The sequence below is a fragment of the Bubalus bubalis genome, chromosome 3, assembly GCF_019923935.1.
Source record: "Bubalus bubalis isolate 160015118507 breed Murrah chromosome 3, NDDB_SH_1, whole genome shotgun sequence".
Lineage (NCBI taxonomy): Eukaryota > Metazoa > Chordata > Mammalia > Artiodactyla > Bovidae > Bubalus > Bubalus bubalis.
In genome coordinates, this window is record NC_059159.1 from 43,013,429 (window position 1) to 43,022,405 (window position 8,977).

At 42.3% G+C, this 8,977-nt stretch overlaps 2 protein-coding genes across 5 annotated transcripts in view; one reads left to right on the forward strand and one right to left on the reverse strand.

Annotated features, from left to right (window-relative positions):
- The window catches only part of SUPT6H (SPT6 homolog, histone chaperone and transcription elongation factor), a 31,234-nt gene extending 30,352 nt beyond the window's left edge, over window positions 1-882 (reverse strand). For 2 of the 3 annotated variants that reach the window (XM_025280998.2, XM_025280994.2), the window contains exon 1: window positions 751-882. The gene's annotated coding sequence lies outside the window, so the exon portion shown is untranslated. Of the gene's footprint in view, window positions 1-705 lie in introns of all 3 variants that reach the window. The other variant, XM_025280995.2, reaches the window with a different exon arrangement.
- On the forward strand, window positions 873-8,569 carry SDF2 (stromal cell derived factor 2). 2 transcript variants are annotated; one of them, XM_006042185.3, is made up of 4 exons: window positions 1,222-1,364; window positions 1,645-1,802; window positions 5,225-5,421; window positions 7,893-8,569. In XM_006042185.3, exons 2-4 carry the CDS (start codon window positions 1,694-1,696, stop codon window positions 8,178-8,180), a joined length of 594 nt encoding a protein of 197 aa, XP_006042247.1. In that variant the 5' UTR covers window positions 1,222-1,364; window positions 1,645-1,693; the 3' UTR covers window positions 8,181-8,569. The 2 variants fall into 2 exon arrangements, with proteins under 2 accessions (XP_006042246.1, XP_006042247.1); XM_006042184.3 differs by lacking the exon at window positions 1,645-1,802 and having other exon boundaries at window positions 873-1,364.
- The last annotated feature ends 408 nt before the right edge of the window (window positions 8,570-8,977 follow it).

The window sequence follows — 8,977 nt, forward strand, 5'->3', positions numbered from 1 at the left end:
GTCCAATCTGATACGTGTGGTAGGCGTTTAATGGATGGATAGATGTGTGTGCCTGTGTGTGTCAAGTTCCTTAGTCGTGTCTCTTTGCGACCTCATGGCCTGTAGCCTGCCAGGCTCTTCTGTCCCTGGGATTTTCGGCAAGAATACTGGAGTGAGTTGCCATTTCCTCCTCCAGGGGGGTCTTCCTGACCCAGGGAACGAACCCGCATCTCCTGTGCCTCCTGCAATGCTGGCGGATCCTTTATCGCTGAGCCACAGGGAATGTAGACATCCACAAAAAGTTCTAACTATATTATTCAACAACATGAAAAAAGACGGAATTTGGCATCGCCCTCTAGCCCGATGACCGAGTTGCTCATAGCTCCGTAGGTTTCACGTCCCCAGGACAAACAATTCGATCAGCTGATCCTGACTTGGAAGCCCCACGTCCCTTCCATTCCCATCTCTATCGCGTGGCCCAGTTTTCAGAAGCTGCGAGAGAAGGACGGCATCCCAGGAAGTCTGTTGACACAAGCGGCCACCCAACTCATGGGTTCTGGGTGGCACAGGGTTGGGAAGAACCTTGAGACTCTGAGCAACTACCCCGCTTTCCTCTTCTTTCTCCCTTACAGAGTCGGGAAGGCCGGAGGCCCCCCTTCTTCCCGTATACGGCTCCCCAGTGCCTCGTCCCTTACGGGACCAGGCCCTAGGAGCCTGGCTTCCTACCTGACTCATTCGAGGGACACGCTTTCCGGTCCAAACTTTACTTGCCTGAGGCCCGCCGCTTCTCTGGTGCTCTAAGCCCCCACCGAGGAAAATGGAGTCGTGGAACCGAGACTGGGAAAGGATAGTACGGACCCACCGCACGGCCCCTCCGCCGCCACCGCCGCCGCTGCTGCGTCAACGTGCTACGTCACTTCCGGCGCCCTGTCACTGGGAGTGGGCGGGCCAGTTCGTGCTCTCTTCTCCCACTCGGCTTTTTTGGGTTCGTCAGAGGAGGGGGTTATCTGGCCGAAGCGGTTCAGGAAAGCAGTTGTCACAGGGCTCCGGGAAACAACTAAGCGGGTCGGAAGCAACCAGGCCTAGCTTGTCCCTTAGGCCGCTCTAGCAAAGAACCATAAAGACCAGGGTAGGGCTTCTTCCTTTTCTCTTCTCTGTGGTTCCGCCTGCAGCTTCCGCTTCCGGGCAGGGGCGGAGTTTCTTCGGAGATTAGGGGCTCCGCGCTACAGCCAGGATGGCTGTGGTGTCGCTGCTGTTGTTCGGGGGCTTGTGGAGTGCTGTGGGATCGTCCAATCTGGCTGTCGTTACGTGCGGTTCTGTGGTGAAGCTGCTCAATACGCGCCACAACGTGCGACTGCACTCACACGACGTGCGCTACGGATCAGGTACGGCCACCGGGGTTCGGGTGGGCTGGGAAGGCCTGGTAGGCTCCGGAGGGGGCGGAGCCTGGAGAAACTCTGAGGGGTGTGGTCTCGGAAGGTTAGGGGAACCCAGGGAGCTTCCTGAGGTCTGGAGGCCGAGTCCGAAAATTCAATGGTCCTTAGGCATCTTAATCGTAATCCTAGTTTCTATCTGGTGCGCTTAGTGCCAGGCATGTTACATAATTACTTTTAAAGACTACAACGTTACTACGGGGTATAGACTATTATTATCCTCATTTTACAGATGAGGAAACACAAATAAATCGCATGCTCAAGGCCTTGGCAACTAGTGAATGACAGTGACGGGGTTCGATCCAAATCTGTCCAGGTTCAAAGCCTGCTTTCAGCTACTGCAGGCTGGCAATACTCAGGGCAGGAGGGACAGACATATAGAAAATTACAGTAAGTACTGTTACATTGCCGAAGTCTTCCAAGACCTCAGTCTTTAAAGACTATAACCCTCTGTTTAGCTCTTTTCCATCTTACACTTGCTCTTCAACTCTTCCTTTGGCCTCTTTTCACTCAAACCTTGCCCTTCTTGTAAAGAAAAACTAAAGGACTCAACTGGAATTGAAGAGGAAACTGTTTAGAGGGCTTTTTAATGTATGAAATTAAAATGCTTAGCTTGTGGGTTTATCTGTAAGTTAGCAGTTATTTGTGGGTTCAGTCATTCAGTGTAGATTTAGTGAGCAACTACTATGTGCCTAAGGTTGTTCTAGATACAGGAAATACAGTAGTGTGCCAGTCAGCACGTGACAGGAAAACAAAAACAGGAGAGAAAAAGGTTCAGCTAGTGAGATGTGAGAGGTGTGTGAGATGACTGCTAGATTTCTGTCTTCGATAACTGATGATGCTATTAGCTAAGAGAGGTAAGAGTTCTCTTAGACGGATATAGGTCTAAGATGGGGATGGGTCTGTGGTTCATGATACCCAAAACCTGTCTGACTAGTTAGACTAGAAGAGGAACTGAATTGTCATTGTTGGGATGTCTTAATAATTTTAGTGATTATTAAGTGAATACCTACTATATGTCAGGTTTATTGTATTTTAATTTGATGTGGTTTCCTACTTTGGATCTACTAAATCGAGTCAGAATGTGGGTGGAGAGAGGCCTACCAGTAGGAATCTATAGGTTTAGAAAGCTCTTCACATGCTCCTGATGGGTAGCCAGATTTGAGAACCAGGTTCAAGTCTGGAGCTCAGAAGAGAGATTTGAGCCTGAGGTAGAGAGTTAAGTACAACATCATTGTCTCAGTGGTGACTGAAGATGTGGGAAGAGTAAATAAAATTGCCCAGGATGAGCTGTGGTTTGCAATCTGATGTCAATTTGAAAAGCTCACTGAAGCACATGTAAATGCTTTTGTCCTGATCCCCAACCATTATTTAAGAATGTCTAGGCCAGGGATGGAACTCTGGGTAATCCCTAAGTTTAAGAAATGGGAGAGGAAGTGGAGGGTTGAACAGAAAGTGAAAAAGTAAGAGACAGAAAGTGAGGACTGCGATTTAGTGAAGCTAGCAGTGAGGACAAAGAGAACTGTTACGGCAGTAACCGGAATTCAGGAGGGAGAGTTGGTTTACCCTTAAAAAAAAATGTACAGAATCATTGGGTTGAGTAGAAGAAACAAGAGAGAAAGTGGTAGTTTAGTCATAAACATTCACCCAGGTAACTGTGGACTATGGTACAACACTGTATGTTAAGTGGTAAATGGAAAGTGTCATTGAAAGGTTATTGTCTGACAGGCCTAGGGGACTGAAGGGAAAGCTAGGAGGAACAGGCAAGAATGACTGAGGAGAGCATCTGGGAAATATGTAGTACCTTCACAGAATTGAGGACTGAATGAGGCCTAGGGAAGAGAATGGCTCTGGAGTTTATATGAGTGGGCTGTTTGGGAGAGCTTGACAGTAAATAAAGCTCTGTGGGAAGCCAAGTGGTCAACTGGTTAAGAGTTGTAGAGTCGGCCACCTAGGTTCAAACCCTGCACTGTCTCTTGGGATTGTGTAATCTTGGACATATCATTCATCTTTTTTAACACTCCAGTATAAAATGGGGGCAATGATAGTAAAACCTATCCCAGAGAATAGACAAGTGTATCAAATAAGAATATTCCAATAAAAGGCTTGAGTTGGTATCTGACACCTAGTAAGTGCTCAAATACAGGTTAGCTAGTTAGCAATTATTACTTGTATAATCTCTCTTTTTTCAAGTCTGTAGGTATATATTTAACCTTTTTAGAGGTAAGATAACCTTTTAACCTGCAAAGTCACACCTTCTGTAATCATGAACCAAATTTAAATGACTTAAGAATACTTTTGTAACATGTTGATACTTTACTTAAAGGAATTGGATAACTGTAATGGCTTGTTGGATTAAAGTTGACAGCAAAAACTGGTCTCATTTTCATTGTGAAATAGGATAAAAAAAATTTTGGATTGTAATAAAAATACTGGATTTTTTTTTGACTGCAGGTAGTAGACTGTAATACATAGTGAACATTGAATAATGTTACAAACAATTAAAAATATGATTAGATAACTGACATATACTGGGGGATATCCAGGCTACTGTATACAGGTTAAACACTGTCTGTGCGTCAAGAAAACCGCATATGTTCATTTATTTAGTGTCCTTTGATGCAAATTTTTGGACTATTCTGGTACGGTACACTCAAATATAGTTCATCATATAGTAACTAATACTATGTAAATATGTTGTGTTTCTCATACATGTTTTAATGTCGTAGAAGAAAAAAATATTATGAAACATAGGGTTTCCTTCCCACTCCTCCAAACCTTTTTAATGACACAGGGCACATTATTAGCCATAGGAAAGAGAGGAGTCAGGTTGAGCTCACCCTCTTTTCCTTTTTTTATTTTTCCTTGTATATAAAAATCCTTTATTGATAAAGTTAGAAGAGAAGAATCTGTAACTTAATAATTTTTTTTTAATGTAGTTATTTTTAATTGAAGGGTAATTACTTTACAGTATTGTGCTGGTTTCTGTCATACATCAACATGAATCAGTAATAAGTATACACATCCCCTCCCTCTTGAACCTTCCTCCTACCATCCACCACATCCCACTCCTTTAGGTTGACACAGAGCCCCAGTTTAAATTCCCCAAGTCACACAGCAAATTCCCACTGGCTATCCATTTTACATATGGTACATTTTCCCATGCTACTCTATCCGTTCATCCCACCCTCTCCCTCCCTCCCTCCAGCCACGCCCTGCTGCCCCCGGCTCCGGGCCCATAAGTCCATTGTCTATGTCTGTGTCTCCGTTGCTGCCCTGCAAATAGATTATCAGCACCATCTTTCTGGATTCCATATGTATGCATCTGTACATGATGCTTGTTTTTCTGTTTCTGATTTTACTGTGTATAATAGGTTCTAGGTTCATCTCCTTCATTAGCACTGACTCAAATGTGTTCCTTTTTATGGCTGAGTAATATTTCATTGTATATATGTACCACAGCTTCCTTATCCATTCATCTGTCAGTGAACATCTAGGTTGCTTCCATGTCCTATCTATTGTAAATAGTGCTGCAGTGAAAACTGTGGTACATGTGTCCTTTTCAGTTACAGTTTTCTCAGGCTATACGCCCAGTAGTGGGATTGTTGGGTCATGTGATAGTTTTATTCCTAGTTTTTTAAGAAATCTCCATACTGTCTTCCATAGTGGCTGTATCAATTTATATTCCCATGAACAGTGCAAGAGGGTTCCCTTTTCTCTGCATCCTCTCTGGCATATATTGTTTGTAGATTTTTTTAATGATGGCCATTCTGACTGGTCCTTTATATATATAAATTTTTTTTTGACTACAGGTAGTGGGCAGCAGTCGGTGACAGGTGTAACCTCTGTGGATGACAGCAACAGTTACTGGAGGATACGAGGGAAGACAGCCACAGTGTGTGAGAGGGGAACTCCCATCAGATGTGGTCAGCCTATCCGGCTGACACACGTCAACACTGGCCGAAACCTCCATAGTCACCACTTCACCTCACCTCTTTCTGGAAACCAGGTGAGGTGGCGTTCTGTGGTTCACTGCTGCTCAACAGAGCATTTACGCAGTTGAGTTGTTTGATATCTTGGTTCTTAGCTCTTTCTCTTCCAGGTATAAATCTCTTCTGTGCAGACCTGAAGAATTGCCTGTCTTATAAGAAGAAGGAAATTGTTTCTGGTCAAAATAGAGATTACATCTAGATCAAGAGATGAGGCAGAAAGAGAGGCTAGGTATATGTTAGTGTATCATAAGTTATCCTGGTAAATCTTGCAATAAAGAAACCCAGTGTTTTCCAAACTTGCAATAAAAAGTATTATTATTTTCTAATGATGCCAACTAACCACATTAGGAGAATGAATTAGGAATTGTGCCCCCCTTATTTTTTTAAAGCCTTGAACGTCTGAGTATGTGGATCCCTTAATGAGTGCTTTCTTCTCACCTCCACTCTGTACATAGTTTTCCCTGTTAACATTTTTAACATTAGTATGGCAAATTTGTTACAGTTAATAAAACAGTGCTGATACATTGTTATCAGCTAAAGTCTATAGCTCCTTCTGATTTCCTTAGTTTTTACCTAATGTTCTTTTTCTGTTCCAGGATCCCATCCACATTACATTTAGTTGTCTCCTTAGGCTGCTCTTGGCTGTGACAGTTACTTAGATCCTCCTTGTTTTTGTTGACCTTGACAGTTTTGAGAAGTGTCAATCAGGTATACGATAGGGTGCTCCTCTGTTGGAATTTGTCTGATCTTTTTCTTATGATTAGACCAGATTTATAAAGGTTTTGGGGAGGTAGACCACAGAGGTAAAGTACCATTTTCATCTCCTATCTCAAGGGTACGTAGTATCTTATGATTGCTGATATTGATGACCTGGCTGAAGTAGCATTTTTCAGGTTTGGTAAAGTTATTCTTGTCATCTTTTGCCTTTACATACTGTACTCTTGGGAGGAAGAACTCTGACTCTTGTGTCACTGTGCACAGCCCTTACTTGAGTGAGGAGTTAGCTCCTCCTCCTCTAGGGTGGGATAGCTACATAATTTATTTGGAATTCTTCTGCATGGGAGATTTGTTTTTTCTGTATTTATTCAATCATTTATTTATACCAATATGGACTTCTTGATATGGATTCCTGGATTATTTTTTTATATGTACTTTGAATTATTATCCGATACCACTGTCTCTATTATGTTGCTCACATTATTCCAACTTTGGCTGTTGGGAGCTTTTTCAGTTGCCTCCTGTATCCATTTGACATGCTCCCATCGTTGTGTTTGTGTGTGGCTGTGTTTTTAGCACTTCCTTACTTTATGGCACTAAATTACTACAGGCTTATCTTATCTATTTCTTTCCCCAGTCCTAGATTCAGCTATTTCCCTATGGAGTCCTGCTTCCGTTTATTGGAGAAGAGTGTTCTTAGAAACCAAGATCTAGGCTTTGCATGAACTCACTGCTACTGGGGTTTTGTTTCTTTGAGACCCTCTCACCTGCCAGAGCAAAGAAATAACATGCCTGTATGTGTATATATACATGTCTATAAGTGATCATATATGTAATTGTCTGTATCTATAAGTTAAACTTGAGTTCTTACTGATATCTCCAACTCTAATCCATTGCCACATAGATCATTTTAGCCTCCTCTCTGCTTATTTGTAAATTCCTACTCTTAACAGTGAGACACCTGGCTCCCAACACTGTCATCCATTTACTTACTTATTCAGTTCCAGTATACAAGTATAGTAGTAGGATTATTAATTACATGTAGTTTCTTTTGCCTTTAGTCTTTATTTCCAATTGACTGAGTTTATCTTCTAAAATTTTATAGCTGTAAGTGTATATTTAAGTTACATGTGTTTGGTAGTGTAATGTCTAGAAAATATTGAATCAGTATATTGTGCACCTGGAAGTAACATAGTGTTGTAGGTCAATTATACTTCAATTTAAAAAATTATATATGTTTGAAATATCAGCAACTTTTAAAATTGTTATAGAAACTGAATTTTTGACCTTATGGGGAATGGGATTAGAATACAAGTAGAAGATAGAATTTGCTATACTTTGCTCAATTAATATTTATTATTTAATTCTCACAATTATTTTGTAAGGTGTTATCATCATCACTTTATAGATGAGAAAACGAAAGCGCAAAGGAGTTACACAGGAAGGGACAAAGCTGACATTCAAGGTTTGCCTGTCTCCAGAGCCCATCCTGTTTCTACTTGTGTTTCTCATCAGGTCACTTAATGTCTAGTTAAGGGAATGAGGTAGGAATATTTAAAGTCAAATAATAAGAGGTAAAGTGTTTTCAGACTATAATAGAAAATATAAGGCAAGTAGAGGATTATTTGCAAAGTAATTTATTTTTAAACAACACTGGAGAGCCTTTTACTTTTCACTCTTGGATAGCCTCGTCCTCTTTCCATTGCCTTCCTCCCCTTTTCAAGCCTGTGTGTCAGCTATACTAATATTGCTACCTATCTGTGTCTTCCAGGAAGTGAGTGCTTTTGGTGAGGAAGGTGAAGGCGATTATCTGGATGACTGGACAGTGCTCTGTAATGGGCCCTACTGGGTGAGGGACGGTGAGGTGCGGTTCAAGCATTCTTCCACTGAGGTTCTGCTGTCTGTCACAGGAGAACAATATGGTCGACCCATCAGTGGGCAAAAAGAGGTGCATGGCATGGCCCAGCCAAGCCAGAACAACTATTGGAAAGCCATGGAAGGCATCTTCATGAAGCCCAGTGAGTTGCTGAAGGCAGAAGGCCACCACACAGAGCTCTGAGTCTGGAGGCTGCGAGCCAGCGTCACCACACAGTGTTCCTAGACGTCTGCTGCTCCTTCGCCCTTTGGGTTCCTGCCACGGGTTCCCTGGGCAGTGACTGTGTCCCCACTGAGATGAAGATGCATGACAGGAAACCATAGCTGTGTTTGGAAGCTTCAGCCCTTCACACTTGAGTGGGTGTTTCTCCCAGACTTGGGTCAGTTCTTTCTGAGTACAAGACTTGTTGGTGAAGGAGCAGAAGCTTTTTATTCATATTAATAGGACAAAAACTGAAGGAGGCATCCCTCCTAGCTAGGAAATTTTTATTCCTCAGAAATTTGGCATCATGGATTATTAATGTGTGTTTTTTCTTCCACTTTGTTTAAAACGATAAAAGAATTTCATTGTTAGTCACTGTGTTGTCATTTATAAGGTGTGCTATTTCATAATCTGATTAATCCTTGAGTCCTAAAAGTCATTGCTAAGTTTTGAGATGATGGGAACCTTTGATGTAGATCCTCGTTTTTTAAAAAACTTTATTTTGTATTGGTGTATAGCCAGTTAACAATGTTGTGACAGTTTCAGGTGAACAGCGGAAGGACTCAGCCATGCATATACATGTATCGTGTGGACCCTTTTGAGAGCCTTACTTGCATTCTACTTTTTCTGTCTTTACTTTCTCTTTTCCCTCAGCACCTCATCTTTATTAGATTTTTGACTAACTATTGCTGCTGCGAGTGCTAACTCGCTTCAGTCGTGTCCGACTCTGTGCGACCCCATAGATGGCAGCCCACCAGGCTTCCCCATCCCTGGGATTC

Excerpts from the sequence above, each read along its gene's own strand:
- SDF2 (XM_006042184.3), top strand. The coding sequence starts at position 1,214 with ATGGCTGTGGTGTCGCTGCTGTTGTTCGGGGGCTTGTGGAGTGCTGTG. Across the intron at positions 1,365-5,224 it reads CGACGTGCGCTACGGATCAG|GTAGTGGGCAGCAGTCGGTG; the intron begins GTACGGCCACCG and ends TTTTGACTACAG. Across the intron at positions 5,422-7,892 it reads CACCTCTTTCTGGAAACCAG|GAAGTGAGTGCTTTTGGTGA; the intron begins GTGAGGTGGCGT and ends TGTGTCTTCCAG.